Raw genomic sequence first — 20,408 nt, forward strand, 5'->3', positions numbered from 1 at the left:
TAACATAGTAATTGGAGTACCGCATGCGTCGCTAATTGGAGTGTACAAGCTTACTTCGATATAATTCCTGGACGATAACTAATTAGCCATTTCTTTCGGATAATTGATTTTCAATTGCATCGAGCCGTAATACCACGGAAGGCCGGCGTCAGAGGCTGATTTTTCAGTCGTACGATGTTCTATTTTTGCTTGAATGATGTTTCTTCGAAAACAAAGAATATCCGATTTATCTTGGAAATTTTGTTCAATCATTGCAATTGAACGGAATAAAGGTTTCTTAATAAAATTACAATGAATTAGTAGGTAATACTTTTATCGAAAACCTTATTATCAATTTTCTCGTATCGTTATTAAAATATACAGGGTGTTTCGAATTTCATCCGACATATTGTACCAACATGTTTATGAGACCATTTTGAGCAAAGAATATCATATACATCGGTCGATTCGTCTTTGTTTTCGAGATATGAGAGAGAAAGTGGTATAAACCAGAGGTAATCAGTTGCGTTCAATCTACTTAGCCTTTAACGACGATCATTTATTTTAAACTATTTTTCACGCTGATTTATATTAGTTCGCTGTGAAAGATAACGACAATCGTTTATTTTAAGCCATTTTTTACATTGATTTATACTGGTTCAGTGTAAAAAATCAGTGTGAAAGAAATGGACGACTAAAGAAAAATGCCATCTGGGCAAAGTTTAGAGAAACTTATGCTTGTTAAATTGAATTTTAACTCGTAATTTTAATTACCAATAGAAAGTTCGATAAACGTAAGTTTCCATTGAACGACAAGCTGTTTGGAAACTGGCGCCGTTGCAAATTATTGCCATCGAAATGCTGAACAATTTCTGTTCGAGTTTGATATTAGTTAGTAATTTAAACCGAAAGTTATACTGTTCGTAGTGATGAAACATAAACTTGAGAGCCGGAAATCTAATCCAAAGCCAAACATATTTTCCTCGTCGATAACTACTATGTGCTATCGAAATAGAATTTCTCCCACCGATAACTGTTACGAGCTACCGAAATAAGTTTCCCTTATCGTTAATGGTTATCAGGAACGAAAAAAGATTTCTCGTTCGCCTATAATTATCATTTGTCACTAAAAACATTTTTAATCGAGAAAATACTTGTTATTCTATGACTCTGTCCACTTTGATTGCAACAGTTCGGTTCCGTGAAAATAAAAGTCTAATTTCTAGAAACTGAAATCGCTCTCGATTAAAGAAACTAAAGGACAACGATTACGTACGATTAGCCAACGCTAACGTCCTATGAAATCTCCGTGGCGATCGGAAATATATAATTACGCAACGTGAGAGTAATACACAACAGGTTGTCACGCGTCTTTATCTGATAACGCATTCGCGAAACGCAATAAATCAGTGTATGAAACGTACGTTAAAAAGAAAATGAAAGAAAACGAATAACATTGACATCGATCTAGTCTACTAATCGGTTGGACATGCTCCGGATGAAATTTCGTATCTCGTGACACTCGCCTCGTTGATGCTTCGTATAACTCGTGTCAACAACAATTCTTTCAACGCGCGTCCACTTCGTCGATGTTCAGAAGAAATTTGCATCTTGTATCTTGCTCGTTTGCCATCTTGTCTCGTTGATTCATTGATCCTTCGCGCGTTGTTGTTATGGAAGACTACTACGTCTTATTTTCGTATTTCGTTTTACGATTTTTGTCTGACGTACATCGTCTCATCGCCGGTTGTTTAGTAGGAAATCAGGGTTAAGGATTATTTTGTTGAAAATTGAGAAATCGAATTGGAATTCGAATGATTGCGCTTCGTGTAATTTCTTCGGCGTACATCCTAAAACGGTTCGTATATCCGAGATTGTAAAATCAAAGAACGTAGCGATCGAAATACTGAACATACAAAATCAACTTTCACGAATCCTTAGAAACAATCAAAAATCTCAATCGTCAACATCGAGTGGCAGCATGGCCTTCGTCTGAATCTTCTACAATCAGTCTGCAAGCATAATGAACATTGTGCAGACGCGGAGAACCGTGACAGAGAAAACAAGCGATTCGCTGGTCGATAACAAAGCAAAGAACCACGTCTCTCGCCGCTTATCTGTTGCAAGAAGAAACGAAAGTTATTTCCGGCCTCGACCCTCGTGCATCCAACATTGATACATAATTTGTCGTTTCCGAACCTTCGTTTCTTTTCACGTTTCTCTTCTTACCGCGAGTTCGAGTTCCAATGCGTCGATCGAACGTACATACCAGGTGCCCCGTTTTCATCCATCCACGCAAATATCCTCTAAACTTGTTTCAGAGGTGATCTTGAAATCTCGAGGGCACGTCCATCTAAATAAGATTTCTGCCCATCGGAAGACGTTTGCCTCGAGACGAAGTAACTTTTATTCGAAAAAGTATTTCCAATAGTATAATTACGATTAGATATAGAATTAACCCAAGCAACTGGACGTCATCCAAGATAAAAGGAGTACAAAAATAAATAAATATAGTTTGGGAGATATTACGTATTACGTCAGAAAATAGTGAAGTGTACAGTGTAACGTAGGAGATATTTGCCTGGATCGATTAAAACGTGACTCCCTGTGTGTGGATGTTCTATTATTTGTTTACCAAAAATCTAAGGGTGGTCGTGGTGGCGCCCAAAATTATTGAAATAGCGCCATCGTTGGAAGATAAGTATTTAATTTTGTTTCTTTGATCTTTAATTCTTCTTCTTTTTTTTTTTTTTTTTTTTTTTTTAAAGATTCGAGAACGTTTGATTTTCTATAACAATAGCGCAATTTGGGGATTTTTCAGAAGCGTATATATTTATCTAATTGTTCAGCGTTCGAATGATTCGTAGTTTTCACGAATAAATCACTGTCAAGCGTAATTGCTGTCCTGTTCCTCCTTTTCAATTTCGCTATCGAATCGCACAAGTTCAAAAATACACTGATTGCCTCAGCAGCATTACTTGGAACTTTATTAAGATAATTGAATCGTGGCGCTATGTGCGTCAATGGCAGCGAACGCGCTAATAAGAATTTAGGACAATTTAGAGCTGTCGACATTTTTTAACAACATTAAAGGTATAACGTATATTAGAGGCTCCGTAGTTGAATCAGAATTGCAAGCACGACGAAAATATTATATTTACTCCTTTCGATCTTATCGAATGTATTGGATTTTTGAAACTGTATTTGCCGAAGAAATTACTGCGAATTATTATTTATGAAAGACGTTGCTCGAAAATTGCTACATGAAATAATAAAACAGTGTTGATGTTCGGAGTTGTAATTAAACAGATGCAAATAGTACAGACGTCTAGGAATACCGAGCAAGAATCATCGTTCATTTACGCACGTGGCCTTTCCAAAGGCCACCAATGCTACTTAAGCAGACGAAAGAAAACTCGTGATTTGAAATAATAATCGTACTCGCGATTTAATAGCGAAATGAATGTTATTTTTCAGGCGGTTAATCGCCGCGGGGAATTGAAGTTCTTAGAGAGCCTTGTAGCGAAACACGTAAGTTTATTTGGGGTGTCTGAGGACGGACGAGAAGACCGGAAGTGGACCACTGCTGGCGTCAGTACGCCATTCACGCCTCTTTCCTTTTACTGGCTCCTTACTTTCGCATTTCGCTGCTTCGATCAAATTTCCAACCATCTCGTTACGTCAAATGCAATCCATGTTTTATTCATTTCTTTCCTTCTTACGTGCAATGGCTCGATAACGAGGAATTAATTTTTCTAATTAATTTTCACAAGGGGAGTACCGCGAATAAAATTAAGATTTTCTTCTGCAGTTGAAAATATCGATGTAAATTCAGTCTGTTCGGTTCTTTTTCTATCTTGCTGGTTGTTAAACTAATTCCTCCGAATTTTGTCAATTTTATATCTCCTTTGGACGCAGAAATACGAGTCGACGAATTTAGAAATTAGTCGCGCGAAATATATACGCGAGAAACGTACGAACAAAAAGATTGCCTTCGTATTATTAAATGCACAGGAAACGAAAAGTGGCGACGTAATTAATTTTGATACGCAGAGAACGAACAACGCAATTCGTTTCGACAAACATATCCTGAAATGAAGCAGTTTAATTAATTTCCATAGAGGAATATTTTTCTCAATTTTTCATTATACGTGGAAATGTTGACGCAATTAAAATATATTTAAAGTACAAAATATGATTAAAACAAGTTTGAGAATTCTGCTGAAATATACAAAATGAAACAGAATATTTGTAACTCTTGTCGGGATATAAAATTGTTTTAAAAAATAGGTATCTCCGTGGACGTGAATTTTATCGAAAATTGAAAGTTCAGTTGAAAATGAAGACGTGATTTAATCGTCGTTCCCATTTACCAGCATGTACACGATATGATTCAAGCGGAACGAACGAGAAATAATTGGGAGGAAAATTATCTGTCTGCCCGTTAGGTTGTGGCGGTTCGCATTTAGAGATATCGCTTACTGTACTTGTAGTATGCGTGCACAATGTCACGTACACCCATGGTTCAACCCTAACTGTTGATTTTGCATACGAAGACGAGAAATCGTCATTTACCTTTCACTGATAATTTTTACAAATTGAAGCATATTTCTACAATATACAATTTCTAACGATATTTCTTATCTTTACAACATAATTGATCATTTATGAAACGACGTAAATGTATCGAATAAATATAAATGTACAATATAAGGATATTATTAAGATTAATATAGTTCAATAGAATCGTTCTTAATAAGAATATTTCAAATTTTTGATCTGCCTTACTCTGAAAAAAGTTACACTTTTTACCGTTTTCATTTCTAATTGTACGATGTAATAATTATGTTAAAAATATTATTTCCAATAGAAATAAAAATATTATCAGCACTCTGAGAGAACCAGAAACAGACTCATCTCGATGCCTTGTTCCTCGATTGCTCGTTTCCTAATCAGGAAAGAAGAAACACACCCACGAATTTACGAGTGTCTCAAAACGATAAGTTGATCGAATTTGCTGGTTCAAAATAGGCGATCCTTTTCGCTGAAATCTTCGGTTGACTCACCTCGAATTAGCAGCGCAGTGGACAAACAAATTTGACTGTTTGTGGATCTTGGGTAGATTCGTAGCGATGATATCAGTGGCCAGGAAAAGTGGTCACCCGGTTTATGGAATCGCTATCGCTTCGCTCGAATTCGAATATAAATTTCGCTGCCTGAGTCAACGTTCGAACGTGCTTTTTTCGTTGAGAAGACTACGCGAGAAGAAAGAAAGACAGTGAGTTGTAACGTAAAACGCCTGAGTAGAGAGCAATCGGATTCAAGCGAAGAAGCGGTCATAGTCCATTTCAAATCGAAATTCGATTTCATATTAAAATTGTAGAAGTCCATTTCTAGTTAAAAGAATATCATGCTAATATCGTAGGTATAGGAAAAGATATTTCTCATAAAAATGTCATTTTTCAATTTAAGGAATCATAAGATGAATTTTCTGATTTGTGTATAATACTATCGTGTTTTGTTACAATTAATACAGAGCAAGTTAGTACATGTAACTTGTAGATAATTTTATTAATCAACAAGTACAAACTCTACTTTTTAAAGAATTTGTCTTTATATAGAAATATAAGAGATAGGTACTAATCGATAGAAAGAGTCAATCTATATTTTAAAAAATAAAAATAGCAACATAACATAGTAATTAAGAGTCGAATATGATAATATAGTATAACGTAAGAAATGAGAAATAAGAATCTAGCAATCTGCTGGTAATATGTTATACAGCTAAAATACAAATAAATTTATTATTATTATTATTAAATACAATTGTATTGATTCTATTGTATTCAATAATATAATTGTATACAACTGTATTCACTTGTATGGGAATTTTCGTAAAATTTCATTTCTATGAAACATAGAAAAAAGAGGATATTTCTGTAGGGTATATTTACGACAGCAGTTGTTTGAACACGTTGAATTCCTAATAAAAAGGATGTTTCGAGGTATCAGATATGATTTAACGGGATTCCCTTAAATCCAATTGTAAGCACACAGATTCTCCTATGCTGAGAACAATAGCCGAAAATATGCACAAGAGAAGCGTTTGCCTCATCTTTACTATTATTATCCGTTCTTCGAGCTATTACTAATATTAGACGTGAGGACGCTGTCGTTGAAAATCGAGTACTTCTTGGTAGGTTTAAAAAGACATTTGCCAAGTTATTGAGTCACATGAGTTTCTGTCATATGATTTTTGATCGCAAGAATAAAACGACAGAGAATAATAAGTTGTCAAATTTTCTTATTGTTAGACGCTTTGGGAAAAAGAATCGTAATTTTATTACAGCGTCACTATTTTTGTGACAAGAATAGTCGGAAATTATATTTTCTAATTTGTAAAGATTGTCGTTCTCGTTGAAATTATGTAAATATTGGAAAATTGAATATCGTTTTCTTTGGAATTTTCGATTCTTCTTTTTAATATCTTTTGACGACTTATCACATAGTGATTTTCAGATTTGTTTTTAAATCGCGAAAAATTCACAGTTTTTGCAAACGAGTAGAACAAAATTCGAAGAATTCGTAGATAGAAATATACATCAGAATTCCTATTTTTTAAATCTAAAAAGAAACTCGTCGTTCCGGTCGGTAAGATTTCTTATTTGCAGTTCGACATTACGAATACAAAATTTCTCCTATGTAAACGGTGCTTATATTTTAATTTCTCTCAATAAATACTTCAAATTTATGGTCCCATTAGGTTATACTGCAAATACGTCCAACCACTACTTCTATTTTATTCAAGAGATTAGACGCACTCATTTGCATAAACACAGCTGAAAACTGTCTCGCTCGAATTTTATATATTTCTTCCACAAATTTGAAATTTACTCAAATTTATATAAATATATGTTTGAAATTAAAAAATCAAGTAGATTATCAACTTTGAATTCTGACAGGATTTTTTTCGAAAATCAGGATTGAAAATGTTGTACAGCTGGACGTAACTGAATAAACACGAATTAACATATCACGATCGATGCTTCGGTGTTTTGTAACAGCTGCTGCATTGCTATATACTGTGCTTGAAACAAAATAAAATAAAATATTCCTAGTGTCTGCATCGTGTAACGCAACTTACGAGTTTTTTGATTCTTTTGAAAAAAGCAACACGTTCCAAGAAATCGAGTACCGTTATCGAGACTTCAACTAGAATTTATTATATTATCATACATATCATACAGTATTATAAGATATATAGAATATACAATAATTTTAAGCTTCTTCGAGAACTGTAAACATCGTTGTACAGTCTGAGACGCTAATAACTTTGAGATCGATCCGAATTCAAATAAATAGATAAAGGAGAAAACAATCTTTTTATATCGTAAAATAGCATTATACAAGAGTTATAACTTCTACGATCGGTAAAAGTGATACTTTTTATAGAAATATATATAAAAATGTAAATTAATGTTTCTTGGGATTATTACATATTTATGAATATTTCAAGGCGATTTCGAAAAATCGTTTCCTTGGCTACGACTTGGTACCTGGGGCTATCATTTGATTTATAGCGTTGCTGTTATTTTAGTTATTGGTTTAGGAACATCGTAATGTTCCCAAATATAGGGTGCTGTTTATTCAACTAATTACCGAGTTGACCTGCACCCTCTTACAATTGAAACTACGACGTCCTCGATTTCTGGAATTCCTTTATACGACTTTCGCAGGATATTTTTCATACATTACACAATTTAGTCAGAACAAACAATCAAATGAAAAAACTTGTTTGTTTAAATACTTTTATAGTACATTTACGTCTCGTAACAAGACTTGTTATTCGTTAGAAATGAAAGAAGAAAGACAATGGTGTATAATTCGAATTTTCTATAAATTCTGCAGAAAATAAAAAGTTACTGGAACATTTCGAGGTAAAGTTGCTACGTAAAATATCTGTAATTTCTGTATAGAGAGAAAGAAATAAATAACCGTTAAACGAAACGGTTTAAAGCTTTTACAAGAATTAAGTACTTGGTAGATGTCCAAATTCAGCCAATAAAGTGCGCCCCAGTTCATGCGTTTTATAGAAGGTACGTTCGACTACTTAACGGTGCCTCGTGATCCTTCAAGCTCGATTACAACGCTTCACGCACAATTCGATTTTAATAGAACACAAATTAGTACAGTAGATAATTTACATATCGAAAACAGTTACATTTTCTTCTTAGTCATTAGTTGTGACTCATAAGTAATATAATTAGATGAATCATTAACTGTTAACTGCTCGTCGTTACATTCATTATATTAACAAATTTCCCCAATAATACTGTTTCGTTACAATCCACTTACTTGTAAGAATCGTATTACATGGTTTCTTTTTATAAATCATCGCGAAATTCCGGATTTTCGTGAAAATTTATGTTTTTTTTTTTTTCAATTTTATAGCGCCAGGTATCGTACGAATAAATATTTCACATAGTTTTTCACGTCACGTGCGTTCCGTGAAACTTAGCATTTTCGTATTTCCTACAAATGCGCATGAAAATCCCCGGTCTATTCGTCACATTGGTTGCTTAAAATCTTCGAGTTTATCAATATTATTAGCAACAACGGTGTCTCTCGGATGATAAGGCTAATAAAATTTCAAAATGTATGACGCATAGTATATTCGTAAAAAGCTTCTGCAAATGCACGAATACTTTGGTGAGTCAGAGAGTAGTACGTAAATTATTGTGCAAGACAATCTGTATGATAAAACCCTTTTCTCTGATCACGATTCATAATAATTAGGCATCTTCTATTAGCAATCTTTATATTACAAAGTCTTCTTCTTTCGTTCGTTACAAAGCTATAATTTATCTCGTATAATTTACTTTTATATTGTACAAATTCTGTTTAATTCGATCCAAACTCATTCGATGTTTCGTTAAGACTTAATCTTTGAAAGATGGAAACTAAAAATGGCCACGAAAATTGATCATAAAAATACGAGCCGGCATAACAACTCACAGTCTACTCATAATACACAGAATCTAAGCATTCCTCTCGCCAAACTTCGGCTATAACTCGCAACTTCCGTCGGAGCGATTCACAGGTCGTGTTTCTCCCCACTATGGCGCGCAACAAACGCAGAACTTTGGCCCAGATAAATAGCTGGCAGCCAGGAATCAGGCACGTAGACCACGCTTTGCAGTCGAGCAACGTTCACGCTACTCGTAAACGTGCTCCGAGGCGCAGTGTAATCGAAACGCTATTCTGTATTCCTTACGTTCGAACATAGAACACGTGCTAGTCGTGACAGTTCGCGTTATCCATAAAAGATCGTGAATATTTCTGGCAAATTTCGTGAAACATAATTTCCACGCTATCGACGGAAGCACGTGCTTATTCTGACTAAAGTTTTGGTGAAAGACAATTTTAAATAGAACTTTGACAAGTTTCGTAGAAAGATTGGAAAGAAGGTGACTGAGCAGGCTGAATTTTGTCTTGTGAAACGCTGCTTCGAAGAAAATTCGTCCGCAAGTGCGTACAACAGTTGGTTGTGATCGACCAAATTGAACTTTGGCCTGTGGAAAATTGCTCTAACAGATTTCCTTGGAAATTTGGGGATTCGTGACTCGTCGAACTAGACCTTCGCTTGCGAGGAACCTTTGCAGGTAGTTTCAGTTTAATTTAAAGTCTCGTTGAAAGAAGATCGTGCGTCTCTATAAAACCTTATCGAAAAGTGCGTAGGATAATCGTGATCGACGAGGTTGAACTTTGTCTTGTGACTAACTTTTGTCTGGTGCTGTTTTCAAGACATTTAAAGACTGTTTTAATTAAACGTATTTTGAAATAATTGTTCGTTGAACAAGAAGACTTTGTAGTGTAAAAATTGGTGAAAGAAGTATTATAGAAAGTGTGATACTTTCGTAAGAAGAATAAAGAAGAGAAGAAAGTGAAAGGATCGTTCACGAGACAACCAAAGAAGTATTAGAGTACCTGAATTTCGGTTAGGCAGATCGTATCGAGTTAGGTAAATCGTTGTCAGAGAAGGTAGAAGCTATAAGAAAGAAGATGGTTCAACAGACGAACACTGAGTTTGCAGTTGGAAACGTGGACGAGTACGTCAGGTATTTTAATTACCTGAGGGCTCTGGCAGATCTCACAGCCATGGCTAGCATCATAGCCGTTCAGGTAATTTAATATTTTGGAAAATTTAAGCAGAGTCAGCAATATAACTATGGAAATAATTTGCTAGAAATTAAACAGGATTTTTAATTGGCCACGAAAATTATGGTATTTTAAGTAGTTGTACAATCTTATGGTAGAATCTTATTATAAAATTGTTGAATTTAATATCTGCTAGTATGGACTCTTCGGTAAAGCTCACCTAACAGACCTATAGCTTAGACACAACGAGAGAAGAGAGAAAGTGAGTGTTTGGTCCAAGATCGAATTTGATATATATTTTCTATTATTGTAGCGTCATATTGTAGTATTTTACTATAGATCTTTGTTTTTGCTATAATAAAATCGTATCACAGAAAATTTGGAAATTTGGAGTTTAGCTTGAGTGTCTGATATTGTTATGAAAATGACTCGATTGAAATTATGAATATTTCAAATGATTTATCACTGATATTCCGTAAGAGACAATAAAATGAAGATTCGAGGTGTAAAGTCTTTAGATCACTCTTAATTGAACATGTTTACCGAAAGATGATTTAACGATTAGACTGTTGTTGAAGGTTTTGTATTATCGCATCAATTATATTGCGATAAGATAAACATTTTTGGTTGTAAGTTTAAGCAGACTTTTCATATCCATTACATGATAATTTAATTAAAGATTTCACTCGTTTTTCGTTCATTTTGTGAAACTTCTGTAACAATTGATGAAATGAAAATTCTAGGTAATTCGAAGCACTCGCGAGATAACAATTTGTAATATTTTGATATAATTTCTAATTATTTTCGACCATTCTACGATAAATAACAAACTTAAAGTTTAAATAATCAGTTTTTTCTCAATGCACAGCTATGACTAGCAGTAATTATAATACTGATAATTAAGTGTTCAAACAATTTCATGAACAATCGTTCATAAATATTTGGCAACTCAAACTGAAACGTGATTTATCATCTCGATATTGTTCGAATTACATTCATTCTTCTACAATTACGTTCGTTCTTTGACTATCTTTAAATCATATCTGACAGATGAAAAGAAAAAGAATTTATCACGCCGAGGTTCTTATTCGACAATAATTCGTAGATATAGTAGCAGCTCGTTATAGTAGCAACTTTTGTCTGATTTTGATCGATGAGATCAAAGAGCTGTAGGTATATCACAGTCAATTAGGTTCACTTTCTAAAAGAATGAGCACTTCTGAGTACGAAACCTTGTTTCGGTGGGACTTTGATTCCACGAGCGTCGGTCAACTTTAATTTCTAGATAAAATGATATATTAGATACATCATTTAATTCTCGTATAAGAACAATTACGATTATCATTGATATAAATATATACATGCATTAATAAAAAAACGAATTTGGCTTTAAAGTTTATAAAAAGTTTGTAAATATAAATTTAATCACGAAAGGATGATAAATTCCCATTGAGGGAATAATTCTCCATAAAATACAATTTTTCTCTCGATTTAATTCGTATTCGTACGGCACGCTGGTACACTGGTATCGACTCTTTTATTGGCCAACGTGTTGTTGGTCGTACGTGATCAAACCCTTCGTAGACGTAATTGAAATTTCTCTAAAGAATTTTAATACGGGCAAGTACATTAACGAAAAGTATGTTTATTTTAGTAAAATAAATTTATTATAAACGCATATAATCTATATCGCTATTTACAAATAGGGATATGCTTCCTATTATCCATATTAGGTATGTTTTATTGTTATTATACATATGACAACGAGTATACGTATAGTAAATCGAAACGACTAATTGTTGATTCAACACAAATTTTACAACATTCATCGATGGTGTTACAGTATTTATTATTTATTGAAAGCATACGGGTATTTACTTCTCGGTGGAAAAATTAGAAATTTTTTATTGGAATGAGAAATTTTGGTTTAAAATCATCCTTTGATAAATTCACGATAAAGTTTCGACTCGACTGAAAAATATTAGAAAGGAAAGTACTTTCTATGTTATTTTCTACGAAGAATATTCCATGGCTGTTTTGTGGAAATTTCCAGAATTAAGAATCAGTATGGGGATTAATACTCGCGATACAGAGAGTATCACGCCACTGTGTGGATTTAGGAATCTCCGAAATCTCGAACCTCGTGGCATATGTCGATGCGCGGGGATTAACGTCTCGTTTTAACGATCGATATCTGGATGAGTCTCAAGGCTCTTCAATGCCGCGGAACCAGGGCAAGGTGGCGAGAAAAACGTCGATCCATCGACGTCGTCGCCTCTTCAGCGACTTCTAACCCCGAGCAATTCATGCTCTACCCTCTTCTTCGTACGTCTAATTACGAGATCTTATCATTCTCTGCCAAAAGCTCTGCCTTAACTGCTGATAATGTTTTAGAAAGTTCCAATTAGACTTCCAAGATTTAGGGACTTGATAAAGTAATAAGTATCCTAACTGTAATGTACTAAATGTAAATGTACTAAATATAGAAACGTAGAAAAATGTTCTAAGAAACTATTGGCATAAACGTTCCCGTTACTTTTTTATTTTCAATAATTCTCTTTCAATAAGACTGTCAAACGAAACCAACTTTTCTTGCAAAGATTAACATCCAAAGCTAACGTTGAGGTAATATATAAAGAAGTAAGAAAATTCCAATCGTATCACCTGGAAAAGTATTTGAATTTTACTGTAAAACTGTAATAACGCATTTACAATTAATGAATGTAATAATTAAAACGAATAGTTAGGAGTTTCAAAGCGCCGCTTAATGGGATCCAATAGTCCCTGTTTTAAATGTCCATTGTGCCATCACATATGCTGCGCATTTAATAAAAAAGCTCTCGAACAAAAGTATATAGACTCGATACTGGGAAAAGGAATGTCTGAATGAAGCGATCATTTTTCAACGAAGGATCCGAAAAACGATGAATAACGATCTTCCGCTTGACGTCAGAAATTTGCGTACAAAGGGAGCCGGGCAAATGAAACGATGAAGCGACCACGTATTCTCGAATCGGTAGTAAAATATCGACAATCGTATTCCTTTCAATGGAACGAGTCACATGGTCGATCAAACTTTCTGCGAAGCCCCAGAGTCAATCGATTTATCTACATTTACGTGCTGGTTGAATCTTGTTTTCCAACCAGATAGGTATCAGTCAGCGTTTTATCTGTCTTATGCCAGTATTTACAAAAATACATCGCAATGGATTAGACTATCTCGGCTATTATTTTATCGGCCGTTCGAACATTATCGCCCTAACTCGTAATTTTTCTACGAAACGAGGGTCGCAGGAGAGAATGACTTTTGATTGGAGTATAAAGCAAGGAAATCGGCGCTCTCCAGACAGATTTCAAGATATAAAATATAAAATTCAAGATATAAAAATAACGTGGTCACGAGGAGATGATCGATCGATTCGGACTAAGATCGCTTTGTTTCTCCTTTTTTGAAGCTTCGTGTCTTTGTTCTATCAGGAGGAATTTTGTAGAGCGGTGCTAGTTGGTTTTAGTTGAGATTTTGTAAAAAGCTTTGGATTATTTTCAGGCGAATATGGGATATTATCGTTTTATCGAAAAATACAATGTTGAGCAGGTTAGTTTCGTTAGGAACATTCATCAAGTGGAATTACATATAAATTTTTAGAGAAGTCAGTTTTGTTGAGGTTATTCGATAAACAGAGGAACTCGTGGATAAATTGTAAGGTAGACGATATATTTAAATAGAAGCGTAATTATAAGTAAGAGCTAGCTGTGTTACCCAATAACTGAAAACCCCGAAGCCAACGTCCCTTGTCTACTGTTTATGGTCTGTCTTCGTCGCAGTCTTTTGTCTGTACGCTGTCGATGGCTTCGGTGCTTGAGAAAACTAAAAAGACCAGATGTAGAGTTTTCTTAGTAGTGGTGACCACTTCGACAAGTTTCAAGAAGAAAGTTTATTTTTATGGAACATATTTTATAGAAACGAAATGAGGATCGAGTGATCTACTTGACAAAACTTTTGCCAAAATTGATCTTCTTGGCATATCTGGAGAAAGAAAAATTCAAAAAAAAAAAAAAGAAAGAAAAGAAAGGAAACGTTTAAGAACATGACTGATAAGTGTTATCAATCGACTTACAGGATATTTAAGATAGATGTGTCACGGGTCGTGTAATCAGAACATTTAATTAATTTTTAATACTTCATAAGTAGCTAATAAATAATAAAAGAAGAATGCTTCTTTGGAATCCAAATATGATGAATTCATATTTATTTTTATTTTGCAATAATACCTAAGATTCAACAATTTCTCAACGCTGCTTTCTTGATACATTAATACTTTTAATAATCCTTGTTTTTGTAGCTGAAATATTCTTTTAGCTAGTCAAGTGTCAGATAAATGAAAGAATTTTTACGGGATAAAACTTTAACGCTATACTTCAAATAGAAATATTCTATTTTTGATCATTCGAGGGAATATATTTCGAGATCGATCTTGTGCTCATCATGTGCACTCGAGTGCTCGATCATTTAAGCTCATTTATTATTTATATCGTATTGTCTAGATTTAATTATCATAGATTGCCAAAAATGCCTTAAATTCTTATGTGAGAATCGATTATCTTCTTGGCATTAATATTAAGTCCATGTATCGTGATTATTTTTTATAAATAGATCGAGAAGTGGCGCAAATCTTGCATCGATATTGCGTGATATTTTTGTTCTTATTAATTCTACAAATCGTTCGTGAAATGATATCATAGAATTAGAACAAGATTTTATTAGAAAAATTTAATTAATCGTACAATTTCACGCAATTTAGCCGCGTTATGAACTTAACAATTTATAATCAATTGCAGAGAAATCACACGAATCTCTCACATTTTATACTTCACTCGGGATATCCATCGTAGCTAAAAAAAAAAAAAAAAGACCGCTGTCTTCTCTTAAATCTTCATTGACGCACGATAAAGATAATTATTAGACTAAGTTTCTCGTAAATTGAACGGCTTAGTACTTTTCCAATGATTCAATCTTAGAAATTTCCGATCCTTACTCATCGTTCGATTTTAGATAGGGTAAAGTGTTGTCACCTGAAAGATAAGAAATCCCCTGTAGGAGTTTACCAGGAAAATTGAAGAAGCAGCAATAACATAGCCACAGTTGTAATACGCCACGATAAATAGGCGTTTTAACGTCTTGCGATTTAACTAAACAATTATCCCTGAGAACAGATTTCATTCAGAAATTATGTCACTGATTAAATATATCGTAGATCTTTTATTTATATTTTGGAATATACATTATAATATTTTTCAAATATTTTTAGATACATCTCTTATAAGATGAACATATTTAGCCTGACTATTTTAATTAAGTATTTATGAGCATACAGCTAAATATGTTCCCTGGTTCCAGTATTTATGAAACGCTATAGTTAGAAACAGAGTGTTTTCACAGCTCCTTCTATAGTTCTATATTTGAAAAATAGAGTCTACATATTCAATAAATATTAACAATTAAAAAAATAAATAAAATTAAAGGAATGCTTTAAATCTTTATTTTGTAAATATTAACTTTGAGACAGAAACGAAGGAGTACTGAAAATACTACATATATACTACTTTTTAGCCTAAACGTGGATCGTTTGCAATCCAATTTTCTTTACACTGAACCTGAAATATTCAACCGCTACTCATTCCTCACCTATCTCAACATTACATAACGACAAAAACAAATGACACGGCCAGCGTTTAGAGCAAATAAATGGGAAATAAATTATCGTGAAGTTTCGAAAAATTCACACGATAATATATCGGTGACGTAGCTTGTCAACGGATATCGCGAATCGATGAACTCGATTATGAACTTTATCGGGCAATCACAGAGCCCGACATATGGCCAAGAAATTATCCGCGCGAGATTAATCGCAGCAACGATAATCGATAATCTTATCTGTGATTTAACCAACGATTTAACTAAACGTTATAATTATTATTAATTGCATAATACGTTATGCGATTAGCTTATCTTTGTAAAACTAAACAGTGGTATGTTTAAATTGATATTTCTTTTGTCTTCGATCGAGATATTCGTGATATTATTCTTCTTGGTATATTCGATGTAATTGTATTGCTAATTAATGGAATTAAGATTCGTTAAGTTCCATAGTTCTGTGATATTTCTTTCTTTCTGGCATTTCAGCCTAGTTTATTTATGATTATTACGGTGACGTTGATGAACGAGGAACAGTCGTCTTCTTTTTGGAAACCGGTATTAACAGATGTGTGCTTTTTTGTGATGGATACACAGGCAGCCAAGTATGAGAGAAAGGTCGTTCGATAATTTATTGTGCGTAGTTAATGCTCAGTGACCTAATTAACTTCTGAGGACGTTTCCTTCCATCGATTAGTTCAGTTTTTTCAGAGATTATAGGAAATTAAGTTCTCGAAATTTAGAATTACTAGCTTTACCATTAATTAAAATTGAAAGATTAAATCGAACATTGTAAAAAAAAAAAAAAAATTGAAAGCAAATCGAATGAACTTCACCGAATCAAAACAAAGCGAAATTGCTCCAGATCAAATCCAACTATGTCCCGACAATAAAATCGAACTAAGTCGAGCCAATTCAAACGAAAAAGATCCTCATACATCAAATTAAATCAAAATCTTCGAATGACAGATATTGGAACGATGAGAAAGTTCCTTCAAACCTAATCAAACTTCTTCAAACCAAAAGACAATTATTCGTATTAAAGTTTATGCAAAAACTCTGTTTCAAATGAAGAAATTAAAAAAAGCACGCGTTATAGTGATGTCGAAATTTATGAAAGAAACTCCAAACAAGTTCTTTCAAATCCAATCAAACCGACTTAAACTCCTCCAACTCCGAAACAAGCTTTCGCTTAATGAACGCACAATATATTACATGCAGTGCCATAAAAAATATGTTATACTTATCTCTATATAAATCTTCAGAAGGCTGAAATATCCTCTGAAAACAACATTCCCTTACGATATCTCTTCTCGCAAAGAAACTCATTCACCGATCACGCTATCACACGACGAGCACGCGATAGCTGGAAAAGTTAGCAAACAAAATCGTACAAATCCTTCCAAGGTGCATCTTGTTTCTCGAAACAGACGACTCGATAACAGGTCAGTCCACCTATCTCTCCATTCTTCGTCACATTTGCATCAACAAGAATACTCGTCGTAATCATTCAAATGGATGAGAATAAAGAGTCGCAATAAAGCTCAGACGAACTGATAACGTACGTCATGACACAAACAACGATGCAACTCATCTTTTTGAGAATGCTGTGTCGTTAGCAACCGATTCTACCATAGGGTGGTACATGCACACGTCGCTTATCTGTGTGGAAATTTCATTCGAGACACGCAAATATTATAAATTCCGCGAGATAAGGGATAGTTTCAGGCAATCGGGATGGAGGATGTCGATTGGGTTCTCGTTTTCGTCGACTTTGTTCCATTAATTTCCGATCGGCTACGCTTTTTCTACGTTGCGAGGGACTTTCTTTGGCTTATCGGCGAAAATTTATGATTTTCTGGACAAATGGACGGAAATCGAGGATCGGATTGTGAAAATCGTATGGAAGGGATATATAATGTAAAACGTGGATATTATGCAAAAAAGAAATGTACACAATCCTCGGAATATTTTAACGTCAAGTGTCTTTTTAGAGGCAATTTAATTTAAGAGGATTTTAGAGGAAATCAAGGAACAATTTATTCTTTAACACACGTCGTTACAAAATTGCTGTGAATGTTCAATTTGTGCGAATCGTCCTGAATTTCAAATGTTCCCTTTATCATGAATTTTACATTTCTCTGAATTCTGTTTAACCAGGAAAATTTGCGACGGTTTTGTATTAACAAATCGATGAAAAATTTGATGAAATAACCATATAAATAATGTAATAAATATTGCATCGAAGAATTATTTGGTAAAAAGGGCAGCCGACTAAATATCAGTATATTTTTCTGATTACAGTTTAAACGAATGTTAAACAAGGAACTGTCACACTTCTCAGAATCGTCCAAATCCGGTAACCAGATATCAGAATATATCTGCAACACCTTCCTCGGTAAGTTGAAAGTTAAAATACACCTTTGCAAAGCTCGTGACTTCATTTTCATAAACTTACATCTTTGACGAGACTCTTTACGATGATTGAAAGAGGTGGAAGGAATTGTATTCTTTGTCTGCAACGAAATACGAAACGGTCGTGAGACTATAAGAAAAAGATAATTCGCGATTTTATCGAGGTCGACGCCAGGAGCAGATTTACCAGGGACAATGAGAGCAACGTAGGCTCTTACGCATTAAGAGCCCTTGAAACACCGTAAACGCGCGCATGTTTCACGATCATTCATCCCGTTAACGCTCTCTTTGTCTCTGCTTGCTCGTCAAACGAGGAATCAGAATTTTTAATTACTCAAACTGCCTTATACGTCGATGCAAACGCGACTTACACCCTTTCTCGTCGCAATTTAGAAAATCCAGCTCTATTTACGAATTAATTGGCAAATTGTAAAATGCTAGTCATTTTTTTAACTTACGATAGTTTCTCAGGATTAAGAATTACGTGTTGCTTCGTATCAAAGACTCTTCCTATTTCTCACACAACTTTCCAAACCACCGGAAACTTCTGCCAACTAAATTGAACCAAGTTATCAAAATCAGATTAAACCAAGTCCTTCGACCAAATAGAATCAAATCGAACCGAATCATAGCAATAGAAGGCAGCAGCTCAAATCAGATCCAAGCAGAACCACCGCATCTTCCAAAGCGTATAAATCGAATAATGAAAAATCTTGCAATGCGAATCAAACAAACGTCGCTTTAAACTTTAACAAATCTGATAAAACGCCAACAAATTTCTGTATACTATTTATCTCTCTATACCATTTTCTTTTTTTCTTGATCTCAAGTGTTCATATATTCTTACCACGTTATCCCATATCATTGTTACAACAATAAAATGTTATAACAGATAAACAACAAGATGTAGATATACCGTCTCTACCGACCGACGAGGACTCCTTAGCTACCGGAAGTGCAGATAAGAAGGAGGCGAAGAAAAAGGACCGCGTGCAAAAAGGCCCAGCTTCCATGTCACACATAAGCGGCGTAAAACGACCCCTCACACACACGAACAGCTTCACCGGGGAACGTGTGCCGCTTCATGGTGTCGAGACACCTCACGAAGAAGAACTTGGCGAGGTAAGAGAGTTCTGTCTTGTTTTACAATTACGCGTATCCCGACGAACCAGCAAATAACCGAGAGTTCGCTCGTTCAAAATCAAATTCACTCGTTTAGAATTAATCTGCAGAAAGATTAGCTAAAATCTACGATGTTTTCGCGTACTTGGCGTCGTTCTTTTTAAAATCTTTCCGTATCCCACGGGAAAACGTTCGATTTTCAACTATTTATTTCTAAAAATATTAATTGTTAAACTATTTATTTTATCGCTCCTCGATGATCTGAAATTGGCAACATTTAGTTCGAAGATGCGAATTTAGAAGGAAAGATGGCTTTATTTCTACCGAGTATATTTTATTTGTTGTCGTTGTTTCGCAATGTTTTTCAACGACTTTTTTAACATCGAGTAGTATAATTAATATGTAGCGAGGAAGTTTCCTGCAAAGTAATTATTAATTTAAAGTGGAACTATGGCTTGCTGCTAATCGATAATTGTACACTGTAAGAGTTGTTCCATGGATTTGCAAAATAGAGATCACAATATTATGATACAGGATCCGTATTGTGTACAAGTAACGAGTTACGAAGTATTTTTTTAATTTCATCTCGTTCAGCTTTTCTCCAAGCTCTTGGAAAAATTTGTTCAGTAAAGGAAAGTTATCTCTTCTGTTATACGTTTCTTGCGTTATTTTTCTTGCAAGTTGACCACCGTAGGCCAACTAGTTAACTATAAAAATCGCAACTAGAAAATGAAGGGAACGCCGTGTTATCGGTTACCGTGAAATATGCCTTATGATATTCGCAATAATGGAAAAATCGCAGCTATCGAGAAAAGCAAACGCTTTTATTTTAATTGATCGTGCGAGATGGCAATCGATGAGACAAGATCTCAGAATTTCCTGGTAATCTCCTCACGTTTGCACTTGTCCAATGAATCATCCAAGTCATTGATAACTATCTGTACTGTTGAGTAACCACTCGGCCGATATGATTCAGGTAGAATTGCATAAGTGGTTCCCAGAACGCGAAACAAGAGTCGCGAAAGCGAAATTAATTAAC

At 34.4% G+C, this 20,408-nt stretch overlaps 1 protein-coding gene across 13 annotated transcripts in view; it reads left to right on the plus strand.

Moving 5' to 3' along the window:
* The window catches only part of LOC117242443 (cAMP-specific 3',5'-cyclic phosphodiesterase-like), a 350,276-nt gene that overhangs the window by 318,950 nt on the left and 10,918 nt on the right, over positions 1-20,408 (plus strand). For 12 of the 13 annotated variants that reach the window (XM_033509124.1, XM_033509125.1, XM_033509121.1 and 9 more), the window contains 2 exons: positions 18,137-18,230; positions 19,140-19,369. In XM_033509124.1, the coding sequence (XP_033365015.1) occupies positions 18,137-18,230; positions 19,140-19,369 (324 nt within the window). Of the gene's footprint in view, positions 1-10,004; positions 10,162-18,136; positions 18,231-19,139; positions 19,370-20,408 lie in introns of those variants that run through there. The other variant, XM_033509127.1, reaches the window with a different exon arrangement.

Source organism: Bombus vosnesenskii, unplaced genomic scaffold, assembly GCF_011952255.1.
Source record: "Bombus vosnesenskii isolate JDL3184/JDL3185 unplaced genomic scaffold, Bvos_JDL3184-5_v1.1 scf7180000016274, whole genome shotgun sequence".
In the NCBI taxonomy this organism is placed as follows: domain Eukaryota; kingdom Metazoa; phylum Arthropoda; class Insecta; order Hymenoptera; family Apidae; genus Bombus; species Bombus vosnesenskii.